This window comes from Trypanosoma brucei, chromosome 10 (assembly GCF_000210295.1).
Source record: "Trypanosoma brucei gambiense DAL972 chromosome 10, complete sequence".
In the NCBI taxonomy this organism is placed as follows: Eukaryota; Euglenozoa; class Kinetoplastea; order Trypanosomatida; family Trypanosomatidae; genus Trypanosoma; species Trypanosoma brucei.
Window position 1 is genome coordinate 1,414,602 of NC_026743.1, and position 23,665 is coordinate 1,438,266.

Below are 23,665 nucleotides of genomic sequence, written 5' to 3' on the forward strand. Positions count from 1 at the left end.
TTTTCAATACGAAAACAAATACCGTACCTCGTCGGAGTTTATGCACTGATCCCCCTATTTTTGCAGATTAGTTGTAGAAGAAGTATTAAAATTAGGGCAAAACAGGGGGGAGGAAAAAAAAAAAACAGAAGAGAAAACCAAAAAGATAAGCATGGCAGGCAATGGCGATAACATGATGAAACAAATAATACATTAAGGTATAAAATGAGGATTTGCCGTAAACCGCAGCGGCGGTGGGATAACTGTCACCAACATCCCATTCGCAAAAAAAAAAAACAGAACCATCGACGAAGACGAAGATGAAAACAAAAACACAACAATCGTCCAAAGAGCGGCCGAATGGAAAAAGTGTTTGCGTTTGTCGAAAGGAGGTGGGGGAGGGTAAAAAGGTAAAAAGGTAAAGAAGGTGGCGCCAACAGCACATATGCATTCCCACTAAATGACACAAATCCATGCACAGCAGGATATATATATACTTTTTAAAAAAAATTATATGTGTGTAGCGCCCAACGTCAGAGTTGGGTACACAACCAAGACGATACACGAAGGGAGGGGAGGGAAAAGGAAAATTAAAAAAAGAAAGAAAGAACAATCATCTAAACCTAGTAGAATAACTCTCAATAGTAACCGCTTGTGTTTCACGAATGTATAGATAGATATGAGATAACAGTGCACAAAACGATCACAATTCCCCTTTCCTTGTCATTATTACTCCCGCCTCAGCGCCTGACTGGCACATTTCTCCGCACCCACCAAAAGGAGCACCACAGGTTAGTTCGACGAAGCATCACAACAAACTGTAACATCATGAGAGAGGTGCAGATTGCCGAAATGCTCCGGACCGTTTCAAAGCCAAAAATCCCATTTATTCGTTTCCTCACACGTAAATGCTACATGAACCACCAACGCTCCCACTGTAGCACAAATCTTTTCCCACTTAATTAATAAAGGAAGAAATGACTTGTCTACTGTCCAACCCGTCTCCATATACGCACACCCACTTCCCGCGGGCGGCGCGGCAAGCAACGGGTTCAAACGAGGAACGAAACGACACAAAAAATAAGAGGAACGCAGTTTTTTTTCTTTTTTAATATGCTGTTTTCAGTCTTTTTTCCTTCAATCACTTTCGGTAACCCCAATCTAATATATTTTTTTCATTCCCTTTCGTTTCTCCCTCATATCACCGTATTCATTCGGGACAACCAGTACCTTCCCGATGGAATGAAACAAATAAATAGATATATGCAACACCGAACATACAATTAAAAAAAAACAAGTGGCGTGTGAATGGGATCTCTATTTCATCTCCCATCCCTTTTTTGTTTTCTTTCTTCTGTTTCTTCTAAAGGTTTCACTTTGATCACTGCACCATCATCGATTCTTATTTACCTTCCTGGGTTTATTTCTCCTCTGACTTGCTTTCCCCCGTGCATTCCCAACCATTTATTACTTTAAAGGGAATACAACGTTAAAGAATTCGTCACGAGGCGCGGTTGCCTAACCAAAAACACACACGAAAAGAAAAAAAACAGACGCGCACTTGATCCTCATTCTTAAATATAAACAAATGTAAATATCTGTACATATCTGTAGGTATTCGCGCATTTGTACTCGTACGTGAACTCGTCGAGTTCTCACCAGCCGTACAAAAACAACGGAACTACCCACCATACCAACAGAAAGGAGCACACACTCCGCGGCGGCTACGAAGAAAGGAGAGTAAATAATCAAACAAAAAAAAAAGTAGCCCCTTCAAAGACACCACACACTACCATCGCTCAGCACGAGAAAATGTAAATAAACGCAAACATAACTACTTTGCACACGCCTATGATATTCTCCACCATACACATGACATTGACCATAATTTCTCTATTTGCACACAAGCGCACACATAAAAACCTACACACAGAAATATGTTTATGTACATGCATGTCACCACTCGCGGTAAATCAACGACGATGACGAAGCATGCGATGTTCCCTCTCCAATGCCATAATCGCCACGGCCCGCTCAAGCCGCTTTTGATACTTCTCGAGTTCAGCCAGTGGGTCAACAATATCGTCTTTTGTGGTTAATCCCGTCGCTGTTGGCTCCGGAGGGTCGAGGAGCTTATGCTTCACACGATATGACCTGCTTTCCTTGAAGCGGCGTGGTGTGCTGGGGTAACGGGGTGAATGTGACATCTCTACACCACTACCCCACGCTATAAAATCCGTATTGGAGCGGTTGGCATACGGAATATCGTTTGGGAACCTCCTTGATGGCGTGTTGTACGCCCCAACGAAACGTGCGAGGTCCTCATGATGGCCACGGTGCGCATGTGCGCCTACACTGGAAACGGGAACAGATGCAGCGCGCGGTGTTGCTAACCGCGATGGAGCACGAGAACTGTTGTAAGAAGAGGTATGACGAGGGCTGTTGCGCCGTGGCCGCGTGGACCACATAATCCTCTCTCTCCAGCTTTCCACACTGTTACACGTTGCCGCGCCCGTTCCGCCGTCGTAACCACTACCATGCGGATTAAGTATGCTGGGGCGCGTGCTGTTGTTGGCAGACCGAGGAATCGAGTTGCCCATCGGTGGCGAGCTACGGGGAACCGGGTGGCCCGAGTACCACTGGTCCGAGTTTTTTTCCTCCGGCAAAGTTCCCTGCGTCTTCGCGTAGGAAAACGCAGTGTGGATGTTTTTACCCACCGATACAGAACGTCGAGAAGGCGTCAATGTGCGCAAAGTCACCTCCGCCATTTTGTCTTTGTCGAGCCCTGCAGCCGTCGAAGTGTACGCCGCCCTCTGGTTTATGCCGTCGGCATTCTTTAGAGGCGGTGCATCTGCCAGCCCACTGGTTGAATATCCCAATCCGAGTGCCTCATAAGATGTCATGGAGGTTTGATGTACCCTACGGGGCGATATCTTATCTGAGCATCGTGAAGAGGTTAGAGATACTGCTGCTACGTGTGTATCCTCAACGCGTGAAGCACCAGGTGGAGTAGCCGCAGGCACGCGCTCCCCATTTGTCGCAGGTTTCACATTAACATGCACAAAGGTGCCGTCTGTTGGTGGCAACCCAGTGGTAACTGGGTTCTTAGTCGAAGGCATTGCAGTGGTGGTTTTGGGACGATGGGATGGTGGAGTCAACGATGCGGACATTTTTGGATCATTATCAGGCGTAGAAGAAAAGTCTCCGCTGAATGCATCACTCTCTACATCTCCGTTTGCATTGACACGTGCTGCGTTAGAGATACCATGTGGGGCACGCTGGTACGCGGTACCAGCTTCCTCACTACTGTCCACGCTTGAGGAGCTCGTGTCTTGAAAAATCATAACCACTACAGGTACGATGTTATGGTTAAATACGAAACGATATATATATATATATATATGTTCCGTCATCATCAATCGTGGGAGAAAAAGAAGAAGATGTTGTTGGAATGTTATCACCAGTTGTTTTAGGTTCTACACATCAAACACAACAACGCACGCAAACAAGCGCACACAGATGCATGAACAAAAGCGCAAATGTATTTATATAAGTATATAAATATATAGATATAGATATGTATGTATGTTCATTTATTTATTTATATTCGCCTGCCATTACCGGCAGTTAACCAACGAATGAGATAAACAGGAATACATCAGAGAGGAAGAGGGAAGGGAGATGTAAGAAATAAAACACGAAATGAAAAAAAGAAAAAGAAAACAGCCACTGTGAACAACCCACAAAGGCAATCGCACCTGATTCTCTAAGATATTCGGTAAACAGCTGTATGAAGTAAAAGGTATATGGAGACAAAAAAAAAAGTTATTTCTTCTGCTATCAAGGTGGGAAAAAAAACAATATGAGAATCAGCGTAAGAAAAAATGTGAGGAGCAACAATAATATCTACTACACAGAGGACATTGAAGAGGACAAACAACAACGCTAATAGCATCATCACACGAAAAGAAAGAAGAAAAGAAAACGTGATAAGAGCACCGTAACTGATTAACCCTTTACAGCATTGAGATAGGGTCACAAATGTAATTAAAAAGTCGACATCTCTTCACTTATTAATTACCTTTTTCCTTCCTTCACCAAAATTTTATGGAATTTCTTTACGGTTTCGGATTCAACACCATCAGGAAAATTTGCAAACCTGAACTGCGACTTCGGGTGATGCAAACTCGTTCGTAATAACAGTAATGATAATGATGGTAGTGGAAACAGTTTCGTTTTGGTTTTAGTTCTTGTTGTTGTTGGCGTGTCCAAAAAACGGACGCCACTTTTAGGGTTGTCAATGGCTGCGTGGTGCTGTAGAAGAAAAACAAAAGACAGGGGTAGAAAAGAACGACAAATAAAATCAAGAAAAATAAAAAAATAATAAAAATAAAATTGAAAAGTACAGGCGTAAAATATATACATAAATATAGAAATATAGAAAAGAGAGGTATAAATAAATATATATTTCTCCATCGCCACCACTACTTAACACCTTTGCTGGAGCGCAACGTCATCGCATCGCTCCTACATATGATCATGATGTTTTTCTCACTAAACTTTAAAGCTTCCTCCTGCTGGTATGTTGGAAAGAGGCGGGATAGGGGAAAATTTTTTTTTTTGTATGTTATTTTAGTACATAACTCCAAAAACGCACTATTGTCCCCTACATTTTTCCTACCATTTTTTGTTTTCACTTCTTTTTAACGAAAAAAAAAAAGAAAACAGACACACAACCTTCAAGAGCACCCCTACGCCTCTTCACACGCTTTCAGTTGCTATGATATTAGTGTTTTTCCTCCTCTTTTTGTTTTGTTATTTACATTCAGTCACGTTCGTCCCACACACCCTTGACTTCGCTTGGCATGGGCATGGCTGCCAACGCCACACACACACACACACAAAAAAAAAAAAGAGCTGCAAACCTTCCATATATTTTTTCTTAAAAAAAAAATGACAGCATTCCTTTTACTTCTCTCTTTCTCTTTTTTCTTTCTCATTTTCGTTTTTCTTTCTTTCTTTTCTTGCCAACCCTCCCGTTCCCTTCTTACCTCCCTCAAGTTCATTCGTCATTCATTTCCTTCAATGTGTTTCGCAACGCACGGTCATGTGTACATAATGTTTATTTCCCAGTTTTTAATGACAAGAAAGCGAAAAGGGGAAGGGGGGGAAAAAAAAGAGAAGGACTACGGGCGGGTACGTCCTCCTTTCCTCCCCTCTTTTCCATTTTACTTGCTTCTTTTAGCGTTGCTTGCTGCGTTAGGTAAAAACACAAAAGGTTCGCATGGAAACGCGAGAGGGGTCCAAACCACACACGAAATAAAGTGGAGAAAAGCAAGAGATAATGTGGGCAAAGTCCCTTAACATATATTGCTCGACGCCTATTTCCGCTTATGCGTCCCGCTGTCCTGATCTGACTTTCTCGACTTTCCTCGAAACACACGCAAAAAGAAAAACAAAGAAAAAAAACCAACGCACTAGTATCCTCACGTCTGGATCAGCGTAGTTGCATGTGGTTTCTCCTTTTTCATTCTCCACTTCAACCCTTACCCCTTTATTGCGATTCACAGCCCTCATGGTGGCGAAATCCTCCGCGCGTCACTCCCAATACCCCACCTTAAGAAGGAAAAAAAAATGTTTCTTCACTCGTGACTCACCATCTACACCAACAAAAAGTGAAAACGTATTTCCACGCTACAATAATGTTAGAAACAGTGCAAAAGTCAATTTTAGCTTTCAGTTGGCGCTTGCTCGTTGGTTGGCGCCACGCCTAGTTGGATAGAACTCTTTGCCGTCACGCTTGAATCGAGAGAGGCAGACTTTCGAGAACTGGTTATGTTTGAGCCCTTTCCCCCATCTGGTGTGACTTTTTCGACCTGGTTGAAGTCAGAAACGACTTTCGAGGTTACATCTTCGGTTGGTTTCACCTCACCATTCCCCGAAGGCAATGTTTGCACCTTAGTGACCGCTGAGGCTTCTGTCGAACTGACCAGACCCCCTTTTTGGACGGTACGTCCTGATTTCTTCCGCCTGCTTGAAGACACACATATCAATTGGCCCTCCGTATAATCTTGGGTGGGAAGCAACTTATCACGGCGCCTCGTTTTAGGTGTCATTTTCTGAGACGGTGTTGCCGGCAGCGTCGACCGCCCCACTCCTCTTCGCAACGGCGTACGCGGCGATTCCTTCATGATGGCGTGTCCAATGTTCTCAGCATCCGAAAACCTCACCAACTTGCCGACGGGCCTGTCGCTTGACACATTATTAGCTTCCTCGCTTACACTCGCCTTCGAATCTACAAGAGTTGAAGGTAACTTTAACTGACGAGGCCGTGGGCGTACAGTCGTCGGTGAAGGTAAATTCTTCGCAGCAGAGGGAATATCAGCCAGAGAATTTGCAGGGGTCAGACATGATCCCTCTGATGAAAGCACCTGTGATCGCGTGATATCCGCTTTTGGGGGCTTCAACGCGCTCTTTAAATGTGAGCCGGACGACACGACTTTTCGCAGAGAGTTCCGCTCCACTGCACCCAACTTCCCGTCGAAAGCAACACCGTTCTCGCCAGGACGTAACGCCCCGCCTACGGCCGAGCACGACAAATCTTCCGATCTTGAATCATGATATGAATGTTTTTGGCAAAACTCTCCATCCACACCATTAAGTGATGTACCCTCCTGCCCCATAGGCGCGCCATTTTCTTCCCGCATAACCTCTGCCTCCTTCCTTTCACATAGTTTGGCTAATGCTGCATCCAGTTTGAAGACAATTGTAGCTGGCACAACGTCTTCTGTCTCCGCCGCGTCACCGGATTTTGGTGCATTTCCACCCCTTGTCCTCACAGGTGACTTAAAGTAACGCCCCCTTGCGGAAAATAAAGGTGCCTGGCCACCTTCGGGGCGTGGGGTCGCCATGGTGGAGATAAACGACCGCAACCCGGGCACTGCTGCATCTTCCGTTCCATTAAGGGGCCGATCCACGAATACGCTACGGGCGCGGTGGAGCACAGGTTGTTCTGGAGGCGTAGCTTGATCCTTGGGAGTCTTTGAAATAGCAGAAAGCTGCTGTGAATCCTGTTGAGACCTCGTGGCTGTTGATTCTTGCTCAGCACTGTCGCCATTCGTAGTTTTGCTGTGGAATCTGCCGCTGTGCAGTAGGGTGAACTGTAGTACTCGATCGTATGTCGCAAAAGTGTTAAAGGTGTCTTCGGGGGGTCGCCGCTTTCCGCCCAAAGCGCGACGCGGAGAACATCTTCCAGGCGTAAGACACGTGGAGCTTATGTTACTCCTCTGGCGTCTCACAGCTGACGGCGTGGAAGAATTCACTGGCGACACAGTATTTCCAGTTTGCATACGATATGACCTTATACGTGGCGAAGGGCGCACCGACGCTTGTGCTGATCGGTCAGGAAGTGAAAACTTCGATGCAGTGGGGTATGAAGAATCTGAGGAGCCACTATGTGACGGATGGAGCAAAGATCTCAGTCGCCGTTTGTGTTCTTTCAACGACAAAGACATTGGGTTATTATGTTTGTCCAAATTTCCGTTCACAGCCTGGTATGGCTGCGCGCCGGCCCCACGCGCCTGCGCACCCACAACCTTGCTCTGGAGCATGCTGGGTCGAGTTGAACAACGGATTGTGTATTTAAAATATGATATATATATATATATATATATGTATATGTTTATATACTTGATTGACTACTTTAAGCAAGTAAAACCCCCACCTTCTCAACACGAACCCTAAAATTGCGGTGAGTACACAGTGCCGATATCCTTGAAGTATTGGTAGAACCTTACATGAAGGAAAAGTTTCAAAAAATTACAAAAATGGAAAGAAAGGGTCAAAGTAAATGACTCCGTTGCTAGGTAAATTCCTTTCACAACCGGTGCTTCGCTGTCCATTTCACTGTTTGTTCCATCATGTTTAGCACACACAGAATAGAGCGTTTTCTACGTACACTTCAGTCAAAAATAAACCGGAAATAAATACATCAATATACACTATAGTTATGCTAAAGAAAAGAGAAAAAAATGCAAATCTCAATGATTCTTTGACCTTCTCCCCCCGCTACCAGGAACGGGTGCATACCGATACAAGGTGTACCCGCTAGGGGTTACCTCCGCTGCACGTAATGTAATACTGGGGAGCTGGGGAATTGTGTAAGGAACGGGGCGTGTAGGCACCTTTTTAGGGTTAGGGCCTTTGACGTACAACTCTGGCCCAAGGACAACCTTCGATGTGGTGGAAACATTTACACCACTTCCCCTGTTTGCCTCTGCGTTGACAAAGTACATGATAGAGCTCGCCTCACCGTTTAATACCATCACACGAAGGTAGCGCCAACGTATAAGTGTTCGCTGCCGCCGCGACTTGGTTGTATCATCTTCACAGCGTGCAAGAGCTGCCTCCATCAACAGATACGCAGCGAGTGATGCGGCCCCTGAAATATTTTCAACCGAAGCTTGCCCAAACACCTCGAGCGGGAGACGATTGTTCTCTGGAAGCCGCCTTACCTTCATGTTGACCCTGCTAATTGCGTCTATCCTTGAGTGCTGGCTGGTATTTTGCTTCTTCTCACGATGCTGCAAGTCGTAGCACCAGTGCTCACGCAGAGCGAAGACGTCCAGATTTTTTTCGTAAAAGAAGTCTCTTGGGATAACAGGAATATTTGGTCGAATAATTCCAAATAGCCCTCTACCTTGTCTGGGCGACTGCGCTTTCTCGACAACCTTTCCGTCACTCAGCCCCTTTGATTCGCTCGAGTCGTCATCAGTGAATACGTCCTCGTCGGATCCTCCTACAGAAGACGATTTCTGCGCCTTCCGTGATCTCGAAAACTGCTTACGCTCTTTTTTGTCCCTTTCCCGTAGCGCCAACACATTCTCAATAACCTTGTCCCTTGTGTCCTGGTAGAAATCCTCCGCCCACGAACGCACCTCCTTCTCACTACGGAGGACTGCTACCGGATAGTTTGCATCCGGTAGGTGTTGAGGTTTATTCATTGCATTGTTGGGATGGTACAAGAGGGCGAAATGGTCCTTGCTGTCAACAACTCGGGGTGATGGAAACGCCCTTGAGTTGTGCACATCACTGCTTCTGCGCCTCAAATGTAACGATGTAACACTAGCGTCTCTATTTTCTTCTGTACTTGGGGGCGGCATCGATCCATTGCCCCCTGTCGAGCTTGATGCTGCTTCCGTTGCTTTAGTTTCGGCATCGCTATAATCTGACCGAGAAAATTCATACGCCGACTTGCCAGAATTTACATTATCTGTTGTCAGTACAGTCAGAGTAGAGTAAACTGACGCATTCAACAGACTGACAGAGTCAAGCGAGGCAGAATCCATCGGGTTGTCATGAAAAACCGGAGCCAGTAGGAGTGCAATGCACTCATCAAACAAGCCACCATGCATTAAAATATGTTTCTGATCACCGCCAGATTTCCGTAAAGCTGAGGAGCTGATGCACGCATATGCATATTTCCGTTGATACACGGAAACTCCGTTGGAGGAAAATAATGCTGTAACCGATGAGGCCTTCTTATCGTTTGTTGCCCTCCGTCTCATGCGAGACGACGCCCTCTTCCCACCTTTCCCACTACGAACTTCAGCACGGTACGCCAAAAGGCTGTTAACGACTCGCTTGGGAATTACTACTGGGGTAAGTGACCAAGTCATGGTTCGAAGCTGGAGGCGAAAGACGGCACAGCTATCAAACTTTACCTTTCCGTCTCCCTCAGGTTCTCTCACAGTGCTAGCGCTCCTCAGGATAGATCGGGAGGATTGTTGACCTGTCACTGAGGTGGCGGATGAGGGTCGACGATCAAAGTGCTGATGAACCAACGCACCCTCAATCGGTGCCATCATAATTGGGAAATAAAACTCCTGGCGCCGTTCGTCGTATATTCCACCAACGCTAATGTGTTCCTCTAAAAAGTGCTCCCAGACAAGGGGCATGCGAAAAGTTATGGGGCTGCTGGGCGAGACTGCCGTTGTCAACTCTGTCCAGAAGCAGGAGTAGATGTTCATTGCAAAGATGGAAGGCGTGTCTGCAAATCTAGGGGACCCACAGCTCTTCATCGACATGCCAACGACAATCAGTGAAATAGACTGATGATGATACACTGCATTTACCAACTGCAAGTGAAGTGGATTCACCGAACTTGGTCCATGAATTCCTGTCCATGTGCGACTACGAATGTCAAACGAATGAGCAATATATGTGTTGTGCTTCCGCTGATGAAAACCACCTATGACGATCATCGCTTGAGTTGGGGGGATAAATACAGCCGCATGCGAAAACACAGGCCCCGGTCCTTGTACGTGTTCGTAACTAACTTTCTCCCACCGCATACTATCTAGGTTGACAATGTAAAGTTCGTCAAACACTTCCAGCTCCCGATGTCCTCCGAAGACAAACATTTTGTTTTCTACCAAAACGGATGTGTGATTCGCTCGTCCAGTTGGCACAACACCCACACCCCGGCACTCTTTCCACTGCAGAGTCATCTTCTCATTGCAAAAAATAGAAGGCGAGTATGTGCTGTTGGGACCCGTGCCACCAAAAAGAAACATGTTTGACTTATACACAACGATCGTATGACCTGTGCGTTGAAGCCAAGTTTTTGGCTCCGGAAGGGTGGCCGCTCGAAAGGCGGTTAGGTGACCACTTTCAGCCTTAGCGGCATCCGCTTCATTGGAGTGGGAACTAATGTATGATCCCCTTCTTCCTTCCCTTTCACTACCTACCCTTTGCATGGTAATACAATAAACAACACCAAATTAGTAACTATTCGCTTTTACGCTATGTACCATCACACACTCCCTGAAACAACGACAAGTGCAAGAAAAGGAAACAAAAGTGAATGCGACTGCAAGAGTTCGTGTACAGTCCAAAAGGTCGAACGAAACCAAAGCAAAATGACGACACCGTTGGATATCCAACCCAAGCACAACCACATAACATTATTTAAAAACTTCCATCAGTCGTGAATAATTTCATCGTGCCCGAACGCTAGTCTTCGAGGAGGAGGAGGAGGAGACCCAAATCGACAGATCTTTCATTTCCTTGATAATTTTCTGTTCACATAGCTACAGGGGCCTCGAACCATAGACACATTTTGAGCATGAATGTAAAGGGCAGAACTGGGGTGGAAATCGTATCGATGCATTCGACATCCTCAGCTGTTGTCTCACTCCCGTCGGGGGCAACTTTGTTAAGCATTTTAAGAGCCCTCTCAACAAACAGCACCGAACCGGATTTGGCACGGTGCTCAACAGCCAACTTCCTTAATGCTGGAGCGGTATCGAGCGCAACTTGAAGTTCACGATGCAAACCCACGACGTAGCGCATTTTGCTCTTTGACATCACTAACTCAAACAGTGCCAAGTCTTTATCACGTTGAGATAGTGGTGTCCCTGTGCTACTCATACGATTGATCAGAACATCAAGTTCTTGCGATACAGATGCTTCTACATTACGCGTAGCAGTGCCCTTCATCTGCAATTCCATTACTTCCGGTACCTCACCACGCACAATGATGTTGCAATGCTTGAGAACATTAAAACGCTTGTCGCTGCCATTTAAACGTAATTCACCTTCCGCTTGCAGAGCAGCATGTATGTCCTCCGGAACCACACCCAAGTCTTTCACCGTTGCCACTATAGCACGCGCAACAGCAGCCTTCTGCAACTCCCAACGCTTCCCTTCGCGCTTCAGATATGCATCCAAAATTTCCATGCGCTCTTTTTCAAGGCAATCCGCTTCGACGCTCCCTGGTTGCAGTGGATTTTCGTTGTCGTCGGCGAGAGCCATTTCGAAAGCGGACTCAAGCAGTGTCAATCGTAAAGCGTCAGGATTTTTCCAAAACGGGAGGGGCTCACTGTCCTTTACTTCCGCTGCTTCTGCCACTTTCTCTCCCAAATATGGGGCGCCTGGTGCATCATTGTGGAGTATCTCAATACTCTCCAAACGACTCTGGGAAGAAACCCCCCGAACAACATTGCTGGTTAAAAACTCAACAGTTTCCTCACTCACCACCGGTACGGGGTCATTGGGTACTTTACTGCGTCCGCCCTCTTCGGCACATTTTTGTTCGATATCATCCAAACGAGTTGTCCTCTTCACTAACCCAGCCAGTACAGAAGCGAGGTCAGAAGCCCGTTCTGTCTCACCATTAGCGATACATATGGTTAACTCCCGATGTAAACGAAGGGCTGCCGGGTTCGTGCGGAAAACATTCGACAGAACGGTCATGGCGTCAGGTCACTTGCGCTCCTTCCCTACAGCCTCCACGCCAATCGCGTTATTCTCTCGCATCTCCGAGAGCGGCGTAACTGAATTCCCCGTCACACGGCCCGAGGGAATCCCCTCATGGCAGCTGCGGCGCTGGGATGTCATTGGGTTTCTGAAACGAAATGTACAATACCATGAAGAATCACTAAAGAGGGAGTTGATTATAACCTTTTTCGTACGGTAAAAAGACATCCTCGACTCCCCTTTTCTCCCTCCTCCTCCCCTGTTGCTACCGTGGTGGACAGCAGCACCTCACGCATGGCAACATACGCAGTGCAAGAGTTAACGCATCAAAAAGAGAAGGAAGAGGAAATAACAGCACGATCGAGAAGTGGAGAATCAGCACGTGGAAGCAACAACTGACAATTCACTCGATCATGTCGCCCAGCAGCACAAAACCCGTCACGTGAGATCCAACAAAAAAAATTCACTGAGCAATCCCTTTTTTTCTTAGTAATCACACCGAATATGTTCAGTGCACAAACGAATAAATAATTTATGGTATCTAGGAGGATGTTTCTTTTCTGGTATTCTTTTTTTTTCCTTCGCACTTATCCAAGGATCTATTACAGCACCACTTTAAATCTCAATCACAACCGCTCCCAACTATTCTAAGGGATCGCAGCATCAGCAGTAACAAAGCAACAGGAAAAGCGGAAGAGCAACGGCGCCGGTCAACCCCGCCACCGAGCACAACACGCACAAACACTCACACAAACAAACAAACCGTTCACTGGTACCACTACCGGCATCGGCGCTACAACTCAATGCGGTTTTGTTTTCCCCTTTTCCAGTGACTCCTCCCCCCTTTTTTTATTATTTCAATACCGGTGATATTAATGATCTCTAACACATAAACAAATCAAGCACAAAAATATGGCATCCCCCATGACCACCTTGTTGCGTAACACTGCATATATATATATTTAAGTATTTATGTAAGTACTTATAAATCTGTGTCGAGGACAAGGGAACAGTTAACAACAAATAAACGAAACTAAACTACAGAAAAAAAAAAGTGACACAACAAGTACCAATATAATGGTCAACCAAATTGACAAAGACACGACAAAACGTGAAAGGCTGTCGCCATTTGTGTACACACGAAAGGAAAAAGTTATCACTTTCCTTCAGTTCTGTTACCCTTTTTTTTTCACTGCACGAAGACGTGGAATGGAGAAGGAGAGCGAAGGGACCTTTTGTTCTCTTTTGTTTTCGTTTTCTTTTTAAAATCCCCGCTTCAATTCCTCTTCTGCTCCACCCGCCATCACCACTAATCCCAACATACACCACCACATATTCTCATCCGTATGCATTTCCAATCTATGTATCTTCTATGGTGATATAACAAGCGAGTGTTTATATCTCCACATACGAGTCAACGAAAAAAAAAAACCTATACAACCAACGAGTCCATGTACCTCTGTGCCAAGGACGGATCCAACTCAGCCCGGCGCCGGAAGTGATGGTCTTCTTTTAGCTTACTCTTTAACAGTTGAAGTTTCTTCATACTCTCTGACGACACTTTCAAGGCACTGAGACGATCCTCACTCTTCTTAGCAGAATTGTAAAGCTTCTCACACGTTCGATTTCTGGGAATGGAGTGGCCGCGACGCGAAGGTGGCCGCGTTGAAGATCCACTCTCAACATTTGCCTTTCTCCTTCTAATCGACGCCGCCGTAGGCTTATTTATGCTAAGAATCGCCTCCTGGCGGTTCCTACTCTGAGGCGAGTTTGTCCGCGGCCTGAAAGTGCACTCAGCCATCTGCGCTACCTCCATTTGGTTGCGTATAGCATTAAGATTGATTTCACTACGCCGCGCAAGGCGGGCATTAAGCAACTCCTCTTGTTCCCTATTTAGTCGCTTCGGACGAATATATTCTTGTAGCTTTTCTGGGTCATCGAGGAGTTTGGTACACAACACCGCGGCGCATTCCTCCTCTTCCTGAGGCGTGAGCATGCGTTCGGAGCTATCAAGGCCCACCTTCCGGAGAACTCGGGTAAACAAGAGTTCCTCCAGCTCCATCTGTTCCCTTTCTTGTCGAGCGCGTTGACGTCGTTCCTCATGCCATTCCCTAAATTTTGCCGCATCGCTGTACAGACGCTCGTGTAAACCATCATCGAAGCTCGACGAAGGTGTCCTACGCCTCCTTGGCGTACTTCCCTGACTACTATGACGTCGGGCGGAGCTCTGTTGGTGCAACCGCTCAAACAGTTCACTACGTTTCCGCTCCACCTCCCTTCGCCGCCGGAGACGCCGCTCCTCAGTCTCATCGTCTTCACTGAGCAATTGGTTTCTGGCATTTTCTAGGTTCAGGTAAAGAAGCAAACGGGAACGACGCTCATCACGATCACGCCGATTGTTCATGTGATACAACCGCACGTGCGGATCACTCAACATTGCCTGCTCCAGCTCCATGTCGAGTGACTGCATCTCGTCACGTACCACCGTAAGTTCCTTCTCTATTTTCGCTAGTAACTCCTGACGCTTTTTTTGGCGCACTCGCATCGGTGAGCACGACGACCGGTGCACTTTAAACATCTCTAGTGCAGGGCTGGTAGCATGGGAGACGTTAGGATTCGTTCCCATCAGATAGTGCTGCGACACTGTCAAATCCGAATATCTAGGGGATGTTAGAAGGCATCTGCTACGTTGCGAATGTGGCGTATCGTGCTGCGTATGGGGGCTTGGTCGTCGACTTCCCGTGTTAGACGAAGGTGGCTCATTGTTATAATATCTTGGTTTCCAGTCACCCGCTCTACCACGAGAATAACTACTCGCATCGGAATTCGTATAGCGTCCTTCACTGCGATGCGAGCCGTAACTCCTACGACCACCGTCGGTTCGTGAGGTACCGCGTATCCCTTCTCTTCTTCCACTCAGTGGTGTCACACTACCACTCCCGCTTCGTCGGCTCCGTGATGAGTGCCTGCCGCCAGGTCCTCGTCTGCTGTCAAGGCTCGACGCAGATGAGCACCTGTTACCTCGGAGCCCACGTTGCTCTTGGACTTCATGCTCGAAAAAACAAGATTTCACGGAAGAGCGTTTGATGGGTGTCGCGCTCCCAGCTCTGCGACGCTCATTTGCCAACCCGGATGAAGCGGGTGTGCCATGACGGACCGCTTCTGCCGGTCGACATGAATTGAGGGGTGCTCCATCTGCGGTGTCGGTAGACAACTTACTACGATTGGGGCTCAGGAGAGAGGAGGCTGATGTGCCTCGCATGTTAGAGGATGGTTCAACCTCAAACACAATACTTGTCGTGGTTGGAGACCTGGACAACACTGACTCACCATCGACAAAAGTGAATTTAATGGATGACGCACGATCATCATCATCGACAGCAACAACAGAACTGATATTGCCAACAGCATGTTTATTTATCTCGAAGGGCTTCTCAACCTCTGCACTCGTAGGCAGGGTGTCACCCTTGCCATTGAGAGGTTTACTCCGGCCAGCAACATTGGAGTCAGAAGTCTTATTTGAGCGCTCATGCTTTTGGTCAAACGTGGAGAATTCATCGCCGAGCACTCTCACCGTTGGAGCTGGTACAGAATCGTTCACACATTCAAATATTTCTTCCACACTCGCTCCCTCAACCCTATCTTGGGTGACGTCATGAAACCTGTTGCTGTGCGGTGACGGAGCGAGCGAGGGAAGCACCATTACGGGAGACACTTGGTCCTGTACGGCAACCGCGCCCCGCGGTGGGGGAGGCGTGTCCGGTGTTGACGCACCAGTTTCCCTCGAACAATACGTGGATGAATCATCTTCTGACATCGTTTGAATCCCCATCCGGTAACCCTCCTTCACTGTCTTTTTATGCGATATAAAATGAAACACGGCCACCGCAACGGGTTACGCAGTCGAGATGCACCAAAAGCGCCAACACTGAGGGATGTGTAATCCTCTCAAACAGCGTAGCTTTCCAAAACTGTAATCACTAAGGAAAAACACGAACAAAGAAAATAACGGTGACACTTCACCAAGGAATTAAGGTACGACCGCACAACGCAGCCACAAATGAAGCGGTGTTGTCAGTGAAAATAATAACAATAATAACCGTACATTTACACGTTAATTTCCACCCCCCCCCCAACACACACACTTCCCCCATGGTGTTGATAACAAATGAAAAGGGCGCCGTTAAAACATCCGTACCCTACACTCAGGAAAGTTTTTTCCGTTTTACTTTTTTATTCTTACCTTTCGACCGTATGACGTCTTTAACCGATTGTGTTCTGTGCCGCTTTCCGGGAGCACTGGCACCTTCACGCTCTGAAATGAGTGTTTCACCTTCACGGTGCCGCTTGCGTTCAAGCTGACATTTTTTATCTACGTCTCCACTTGAGGAAAGCTCGGGCTCTTTACTTTTCGAGTTAATGATTTGTGGTGCTTCCACGTAGTCGTGAGAAATGCGCAACGCCTTGAAGAGTATATCTCTCCGGGTAGCGTCCGTAGCTGCATTGCTTTTGTGGTTGGTTTGTTCACTCACAAGAACAGGTGCCATGCGACGTAGCTCGAAGCTGTAAGACATTTTTGCACACGATCTGCCAGTAGTCAAGAGGCCACTGCTCGACAGGGCGGCAACTCCTTTTCCTTCGTCTCCCGCAACGGCGCCGAGAGTAGATGTGGCGGTCTCTTTACCGGCAAGCGCGCCCAAAGTGGGTATACACAACTCAATCGTGCGCCGCCATGCCAAGAGCAACCGAGAAAACGTGGACAACCTACCCCCAAATTCTGCGACGCTGTTGGAAATTTTGCTGTAGTTTCTCGGACTATGTTTGAGGCAATCCATAATGTTCTTGCGACTCACCTCCGCCGTCGTGAATGGTGCAAGAAATCTTGATAACTGTACGCAGCGCTGCGCACCAGCGGCCGTAACGGCGGATGCGAGTGTGCCCGCAACGTCCGTTTGAAGCACCATTCGACTTTCCCCACGACCGGACCGTATCCTAGCTGCAGTTATTGCCTCTTCAACAGCCGACACGCCCTTAGCAGCGCTGGACAACACATCTGTTGTAGCCGAACCTACAAGTGGAAAGTGCAACGTTCTCTTCTTTGTTTGGTTGAGCACTGACAGAAAAGCCGCAACACTAGGAACGGAAACCACCTCTGAAATATTCCTTGTGTCCAAAAAAGTATCGTCCACTCGACCCGCCGCTACCCTTCCAACGTTGCAAGCAACGATGTATCGGAGAGCAGCGTAAGCGGCATGCGAAAGATACAACAAGGTCCTTTCTTTGTCTTCATCGGTCATTGGGCGCGATTGTACATCTGCATACTGTGCTGTATCCAGTAAAGTGCACAGAAAGGAACAATCTACGACAACGGAAGCAATATCATCAGATTGCTGGCCCTTTATACTAAGGATGCCGTTGAGGTCAAACAGCGTGCGGCCCATCTCTTTCTCCCTTTCCGACTCAGCAGTATTGTATTTCATCTTGCAGTACGCCCTCCAGCATGACTGAATATCCACTTTTGTTGCGCCACGGATGACAGGTGGTACACTGCCTCCGTTTCCCATAACGATAATGAAGAGGAACACCATGTCCACACAGCTGTTCTGAAGAATTTCAGCCACAGCTGCTTGAGAAACCATGGTTGGCACGCAAGTGGATGGACCTGCTTTCGGTGGGTGCAGTTCATTGTCCATATTGCCGCCACCATTACGAGTATCCCTGAGACCTTCACTTTGCGCGTGGTCATCGTCATCATCTGAGTCACCTAACACAACACGCACACCAGTCGAGACCATTGGTCCATCAACCTTCTTCCTGCGAGTAATTTGCTCCTCTCCATCTCCCTCCGTTCCCATTTGTTCGGCATGGAAAATGCTATCGGTGCTTCCGACTGGACCGCTATCGACCGTCATATCCTTCTCTTCCTCCACACTCGTCTCCGCGCCGCTAATAAACGCCTCCATGCATACGCCAACATGAGCCAATACGTGTGAAACACGAAGCACGCACATATCAATCATCGTGTCGCGCAACTTTGTTACGATGGAAACTGTATGGGGTGCAGGACCACAAAGAGCGCCACAGAGAACGTCAGAATCTTCCGATATCATGCAGAAAGTTGGTAGTTTATCGCTTCCACCATTGGTAAAAACTTGCATTATAATGAACCTCTGAATGTCCAATATCTTGTAATCTGCTTCACCAGCAACATGACGACCACTGATTAAGACTTGTGGAACGCTCTCACCCCCACATTGCTCGTAATGGCGCTGCAGGTCGCTGCCAAAGCGCTGAATGACCACATCAGTGTCCAACACTGTCGAGTGCGTCCGTTGAGCCCTCGCCGTGTCACTGCGCTGCCGCTGCCCGTCTACAGCGAAAATAACAGCTTGACGCACCTGCACTTGAGAACGACGAAGGAACGCCCCCAACACCTCAAGACCAATGGTTTGGGCTGCATTTGTAGCATCAATTAGAATAAAGTCAAAGCACAGAGGCGTTGCAACACTGTCCCGGGGTAACCGGCAGAGCGCCCCCGGGGCCGTGCGGGATACAAACTTTAGGAAGTCTGGCACACCCATATATAAATATATATATATGCCGCTACTTGACGTCAGTTATATCAGACAATTCCTCTACTCACTGATGAGGAGAGACAAGTTCTCTTTTTTTTTTTTAATTTTTATCAACTAACCTATCCCTATTAAACGACTTTCAAAGGTAACATATTCATGACAATAACAAAAGCAAATGCCAAAGGCAATAATGAGACAGCTGGTGAGGTACACCCTATATGCTTCAGGAATAGTAAACGAAAAAGGTATTGCAACATGAGAAAGAAAGCTAAAGAGAAAGACTCAAACAAAAATAGAAGAATGGTAGGTACGTTATGGTGTCTCGCTAATCCGAAAGAAAACTAAGAATTAAAAAAAAAAGAGGTGAAAAGCCCAAGAATAAAAAAAAAATCGCGCATCATCACAATGGAACTAACCAAACGACCGAAGCCATCCCTATATGTAAGGAAAGGAAGAAGAGAAAAAGAGTACAACTGAAAGGGCTTCATGCACATGCTTCCCCTCTAAAAGGCTTAACCATGGGTTACTAAGGCAGCTAACTATTCCAACCACACACATATTACAGTTAGAGAACAGGAAATGCAACGACCGCGATAATGGCGCCGCTGACAGCAGGTTTAACGGGCACATTTGGCATGTCATCTACGGCTACTGCAAAACAAAAAGAAGGAAAGAAAGAAAGGAAACAGCAGCAACAACGGAAGCCAAAAAAATACACCAAAAAATGGATATATACATCCATATAACGCCGCTGATGAGAGGACATACAATAAGAAGAGATAATAACCGCACCATTAGATACCCTAATGCCCGCACAGAAAAATAAGAAGGAAAACATTATATGGAGGGAGATGTATACCTCTCTACATATATCATATGTTTTGTATATCAAGTATTATATAATATATATTTCGTACGTATCAAAAACGTTGAATGCTGATAATAATAATAATAATAATGATAATCAAGTAGGTGACAAAGGTAACAAGTTGGTGGAGAGCATACACCATGACACCAAATAAACACATACATGCATCTATATACGTAAACTAAATTAAAAGTACATACCACACATATCTATAAGGGGAAAAACCTACAAATAATATTATTTACTATGAAGCATTAATGACGGCATATAGACACCGTTCACATCACCGAACTAAACCGCCGGTACATATCAATGGCTTCAAAAACTCAATCACAGGAATGACAATAAAAAAACAATACAAACAATAAAACGAAAAAAACAACGATAAACCTAAAAGGGAAAGAAAAACAACAACCCAGAGGTAAATAAAATTACATTGCCTTTCCACAGACATTTTAACCCAGAACATCTTAAATACAGAAAAAGAGAAAAAAATCAAATGATCGAAAATAAAAACAAAACTACAAATCAATGAAAAGAAATATTAACCAGCAGCGAACACAAAAAAATAGAGAAAAAGAAAAAAACAAATCTTAAATCGTACAGTCACAAAAAATAAAACATTATAAATTCAAAAGGAAAAAGATATAAAGCATTACAATCCAAGAACCTCCTGTATTTTCTGCATCCATGCATCACGCTTAGCAGGGCTACGGGCTTGAAAAAGAAGACGCCTCCCTGCCTTGAAAGCAACAGCGAACACGTTAGGAGCGTTGGAGCCGGTATACTTGCTCGGCACCGGGAATACATCCTCCAGGTCCGTGAATGGAGTGGCAATACACTGCCGTTGCAAAGTGTCTTTTGAAATGGCAAGCACAAGGTGAAGACTCTTAAACTTCGGAAGCTTCCCAACACTAAGGTCCTCACCATTCTCGAGCTCAGCACGGATGCACAGGTATCGTCGCTTCCATGACATGTCACTACTCTGTTTCTTTATTATACCCTCATACAGTGTCACGTCACCAAGGCCACTGCAGGGAGTTGCACCCTCCAGTACCGCAGTGGATATCGCGGCACTGTACGATTCATCCATTTGATTTACAATGCTTCTTTTCTCAGCTCGTAGTAGTTGCTTAATGTTACGGATATCGGAAGGAATCACGTCACGTAGTGGACCTTCAAATGCTGGTTGTGTTTGCACAATCTCAAGCAAACCAGACATAAACAGTTTGCAGATGGGCATATCCAACAACTTCCCACTGCAAGGTCGCTGCTTAGGATCACTGCTCAACAAAAGGGAAACAATTTCAGCCATCTCGGGACTCGTTTCAGGTGGTAACGGATCGTACTGTCCGCTCAGGGTTCTATTCATCACGTCACGCATACTCTCCCCATCAAACGGACGCCTGAGTGTCAACAGTTCATATAAGAGGACACCAAGAGAGAACAAGTCGGCTTTCTTGCTGTATGGTTTCCGACGCCAAATCTCCGGTGCAACGTAATATGGCGTACCACAGAACGTCTTTCCAACATCATCAGAGACTGTCGCAGAATACATTTTGGTGAATCCAAAGTCTCCAAGCTTTATTAGGCCGTTGCTGCACAGGAGGATGTTCGCTGACTTGATATCACGATGGATCATATGCCGCGAGTGTACATGATGAAGTGCAAGGAGAACCTGAATGAACAACAACCCAGCCTCATGCTCACGGAATGCGCGTGATGTTTTTGCACGGCTTTTGATTTCCTGCCGGAGGTCTCCAGCATTTGCGTAGTCGAGCACCAGTGCTATCATCAGCACATTCACCTCATTCTGTGGATCTTTCTTCGCAAAGTCCTCATGGCACTTCAGGATTGAAAAGAAATCACAGTTCATCAAACAGTGTACCTCAGCCTGTGCGCGGTTTTTGTCTCCTTCGTTCATACCTTCCAAGTCCACAACCTTCACTGCAAACGTTTCACCATCGGACGTCCGTTTGGCACACAACACCGTACCGGTGGCACCTGAACCCAGAACCCGTTTAATCCAATATTTCTTCTTCTGCTCTTTCGCTGTGGCTTCGTCTTTTGCGAAAGCCTCACCGAAGGTGCGGCACACACGCCCAATCATTGCATCCGTTGACGACATTCCAAACTACGTGTTATGTTCCCCAATGGAAGCACTTCTAGGTGCTTAGCAGAACCTTGACAGGGACAAAAAGATATTGTAGCAGAGGAATACAAAACAAAACAGAGAATTAGATGTGTGTTTTGTACGCATATGGAAAAGAATTTAAAGGCAACTGTTCTCCCAAAGTGCGTACGGCTAACATAACTTACTACCAGAACACCCCTAAAAGAAAGAACCGATGTAGATGCCCTGCATGACGTTATTTTTGGAAGTCACGGCGAGTGGTCAGTAACTGCGGTGACGCGACCGCAATCTGTTCTCTAGTATACAGCGGTACCTCCACCAATATCCGGCGCGGATATAGTCACCTTCGCGCTATACTCTGGCGTCTGGTGACGAAGTATCGTTTCGCGGTGCGCAAGACATTCACCCCAGTAGTATTTATGCTAGACATGACTGAATACGATAGAGGGGGCTGAAAGGAGTAGCCCACATATTTGCGTATAAGAAACAAAGTAAGAAAAATACACCACCTACATTAGGAAAGCACCCACATTAAAGAAAACGATGGGGTCTCTCCGTTACTCACCTATACAACGAACCCATTCCACTCTGCTCCGCCGCTCCCAGGAGAAGGACACACATCAAGAGGGGGAATATAAACAGCGTACCGAGTGACATTTTACGGAGCGTCAAACGAACAGAACGGAGGGAAAAAAAAAAGGAAACAACTAAAAGGAATTTGAGTTTAAGGCTGAAGCGACGACATAGCCCTCCCTTTAACGGAGGAACGCGAAGGAAAACACGATAAAATAACGAAGGCGCATTGCGTTACATATATACACACATTGCACACTATACGGGTTGCACCCAGCATGAGAAAGGAACCAATGAAGGAGGAAAGCATTTCATGCGACAGTAATATGCCGTGCATATTTGCGTGTATATATATGCCCTCACAAACGCGAGGAAGGGTAAACACGTTGCGGCGCAGGAGTGGCACGGTTCACTCAGCATCACCAATGCCAAGAACCTCCTGTATTTTCTGCATCCATGCATCACGCTCAGGAGTGCCGCGGGCTTGAAAAAGAAGACGTGAACCTCCGACAAACACAACAGCGAACACGTTAGGAGCGTTGGAGCCGGTATACTTGCTCGGCACCGGGAATACATCCTCCAGGTCCGTGAATGGAGTGGCAATACACTGCCGTTGCAAAGTGTCTTTTGAAATGGCAAGCACAAGGTGAAGACTCTTAAACTTCGGAAGCTTCCCAACACTAAGGTCCTCACCATTCTCGAGCTCAGCACGGATGCACAGGTATCGTCGCTTCCATGACATGTCACTACTCTGTTTCTTTATTATACCCTCATACAGTGTCACGTCACCAAGGCCACTGCAGGGAGTTGCACCCTCCAGTACCGCAGTGGATATCGCGGCACTGTACGATTCATCCATTTGCTTTACAATGCTTCTTTTCTCAGCTCGTAGTAGTTGCTTAATGTTACGGATATCGGAAGGAATCACGTCACGTAGTGGACCTTCAAATGCTGGTTGTGTTTGCACAATCTCAAGCAAACCAGACATAAACAGTTTGCAGATGGGCATATCCAACAACTTCCCACTGCAAGGTCGCTGCTTAGGATCACTGCTCAACAAAAGGGAACAATTTCAGCCATCTCGGGACTCGTTTCAGGTGGTAACGGATCGTACTGTCCGCTCCAGGGTTCTATTTCATCAGTCACGCATACTCTCCCCATCAAACGGACGCCTGAGTGTTCACAGTCCTATAAAAGGACACCAAAAAAGAACAGTTGGCTTTTCTGGTGGATGGGTTCCAACCCAAATCCGGGGCAACGTAATAGGGGTACCCAAAA

The 23,665-nt window shown here is 46.4% G+C and overlaps 13 protein-coding genes across 13 annotated transcripts in view; 1 reads left to right on the plus strand and 12 right to left on the minus strand.

Moving 5' to 3' along the window:
• Positions 1 to 91: 91 nt before the first annotated feature.
• On the minus strand, positions 92 to 454 carry TbgDal_X7130 (hypothetical protein, unlikely; the record flags this gene model as incomplete). Its single annotated transcript, XM_011779588.1, has 1 exon — positions 92 to 454. The coding sequence occupies one exon, from the start codon at positions 452 to 454 to the stop codon at positions 92 to 94; it is 363 nt and encodes a 120-aa protein (XP_011777890.1).
• A 1,498-nt stretch (positions 455 to 1,952) lies between these two features.
• TbgDal_X7140 (hypothetical protein, conserved) lies at positions 1,953 to 3,395 on the minus strand (the record flags this gene model as incomplete). Its single annotated transcript, XM_011779589.1, has 1 exon — positions 1,953 to 3,395. One exon carries the CDS (start codon positions 3,393 to 3,395, stop codon positions 1,953 to 1,955), a length of 1,443 nt encoding a protein of 480 aa, XP_011777891.1.
• Positions 3,396 to 4,056: 661 nt separating this feature from the next.
• On the minus strand, positions 4,057 to 4,455 carry TbgDal_X7150 (hypothetical protein, unlikely; the record flags this gene model as incomplete). Its single annotated transcript, XM_011779590.1, has 1 exon — positions 4,057 to 4,455. The coding sequence occupies one exon, from the start codon at positions 4,453 to 4,455 to the stop codon at positions 4,057 to 4,059; it is 399 nt and encodes a 132-aa protein (XP_011777892.1).
• Positions 4,456 to 4,932: 477 nt separating this feature from the next.
• Positions 4,933 to 5,343, plus strand: TbgDal_X7160 (hypothetical protein, unlikely; the record flags this gene model as incomplete). Its single annotated transcript, XM_011779591.1, has 1 exon — positions 4,933 to 5,343. One exon carries the CDS (start codon positions 4,933 to 4,935, stop codon positions 5,341 to 5,343), a length of 411 nt encoding a protein of 136 aa, XP_011777893.1.
• A 365-nt stretch (positions 5,344 to 5,708) lies between these two features.
• On the minus strand, positions 5,709 to 7,589 carry TbgDal_X7170 (T. brucei spp.-specific protein; the record flags this gene model as incomplete). The annotated part of the gene is made up of 1 exon (XM_011779592.1): positions 5,709 to 7,589. The coding sequence occupies one exon, from the start codon at positions 7,587 to 7,589 to the stop codon at positions 5,709 to 5,711; it is 1,881 nt and encodes a 626-aa protein (XP_011777894.1).
• Positions 7,590 to 8,018: 429 nt separating this feature from the next.
• On the minus strand, positions 8,019 to 10,736 carry TbgDal_X7180 (hypothetical protein, conserved; the record flags this gene model as incomplete). The annotated part of the gene is made up of 1 exon (XM_011779593.1): positions 8,019 to 10,736. The coding sequence occupies one exon, from the start codon at positions 10,734 to 10,736 to the stop codon at positions 8,019 to 8,021; it is 2,718 nt and encodes a 905-aa protein (XP_011777895.1).
• Positions 10,737 to 11,061: 325 nt separating this feature from the next.
• On the minus strand, positions 11,062 to 12,234 carry TbgDal_X7190 (hypothetical protein, conserved; the record flags this gene model as incomplete). Its single annotated transcript, XM_011779594.1, has 1 exon — positions 11,062 to 12,234. The coding sequence occupies one exon, from the start codon at positions 12,232 to 12,234 to the stop codon at positions 11,062 to 11,064; it is 1,173 nt and encodes a 390-aa protein (XP_011777896.1).
• Positions 12,235 to 13,669: 1,435 nt separating this feature from the next.
• Positions 13,670 to 16,069, minus strand: TbgDal_X7200 (hypothetical protein, conserved; the record flags this gene model as incomplete). Its single annotated transcript, XM_011779595.1, has 1 exon — positions 13,670 to 16,069. The coding sequence occupies one exon, from the start codon at positions 16,067 to 16,069 to the stop codon at positions 13,670 to 13,672; it is 2,400 nt and encodes a 799-aa protein (XP_011777897.1).
• A 373-nt stretch (positions 16,070 to 16,442) lies between these two features.
• TbgDal_X7210 (hypothetical protein, conserved) lies at positions 16,443 to 18,818 on the minus strand (the record flags this gene model as incomplete). Its single annotated transcript, XM_011779596.1, has 1 exon — positions 16,443 to 18,818. One exon carries the CDS (start codon positions 18,816 to 18,818, stop codon positions 16,443 to 16,445), a length of 2,376 nt encoding a protein of 791 aa, XP_011777898.1.
• A 1,517-nt stretch (positions 18,819 to 20,335) lies between these two features.
• Positions 20,336 to 21,808, minus strand: TbgDal_X7220 ((OTHER) NEK family, HsNEK1-like; the record flags this gene model as incomplete). The annotated part of the gene is made up of 1 exon (XM_011779597.1): positions 20,336 to 21,808. One exon carries the CDS (start codon positions 21,806 to 21,808, stop codon positions 20,336 to 20,338), a length of 1,473 nt encoding a protein of 490 aa, XP_011777899.1.
• Positions 21,809 to 21,853: 45 nt separating this feature from the next.
• TbgDal_X7230 (hypothetical protein, unlikely) lies at positions 21,854 to 21,940 on the minus strand (the record flags this gene model as incomplete). Its single annotated transcript, XM_011779598.1, has 1 exon — positions 21,854 to 21,940. The coding sequence occupies one exon, from the start codon at positions 21,938 to 21,940 to the stop codon at positions 21,854 to 21,856; it is 87 nt and encodes a 28-aa protein (XP_011777900.1).
• An 856-nt stretch (positions 21,941 to 22,796) lies between these two features.
• TbgDal_X7240 ((OTHER) NEK family, HsNEK1-like) lies at positions 22,797 to 23,396 on the minus strand (the record flags this gene model as incomplete). The annotated part of the gene is made up of 1 exon (XM_011779599.1): positions 22,797 to 23,396. One exon carries the CDS (start codon positions 23,394 to 23,396, stop codon positions 22,797 to 22,799), a length of 600 nt encoding a protein of 199 aa, XP_011777901.1.
• A 179-nt stretch (positions 23,397 to 23,575) lies between these two features.
• The window catches only part of TbgDal_X7250 (hypothetical protein, unlikely), a gene marked incomplete at both ends in the record, with an annotated part of 540 nt that continues 450 nt past the window's right edge, over positions 23,576 to 23,665 (minus strand). Inside the window, one exon of the mRNA XM_011779600.1 lies at positions 23,576 to 23,665. This exon is cut by the window's right edge and continues 450 nt beyond it. Coding sequence (XP_011777902.1) covers positions 23,576 to 23,665 — 90 coding nt within the window.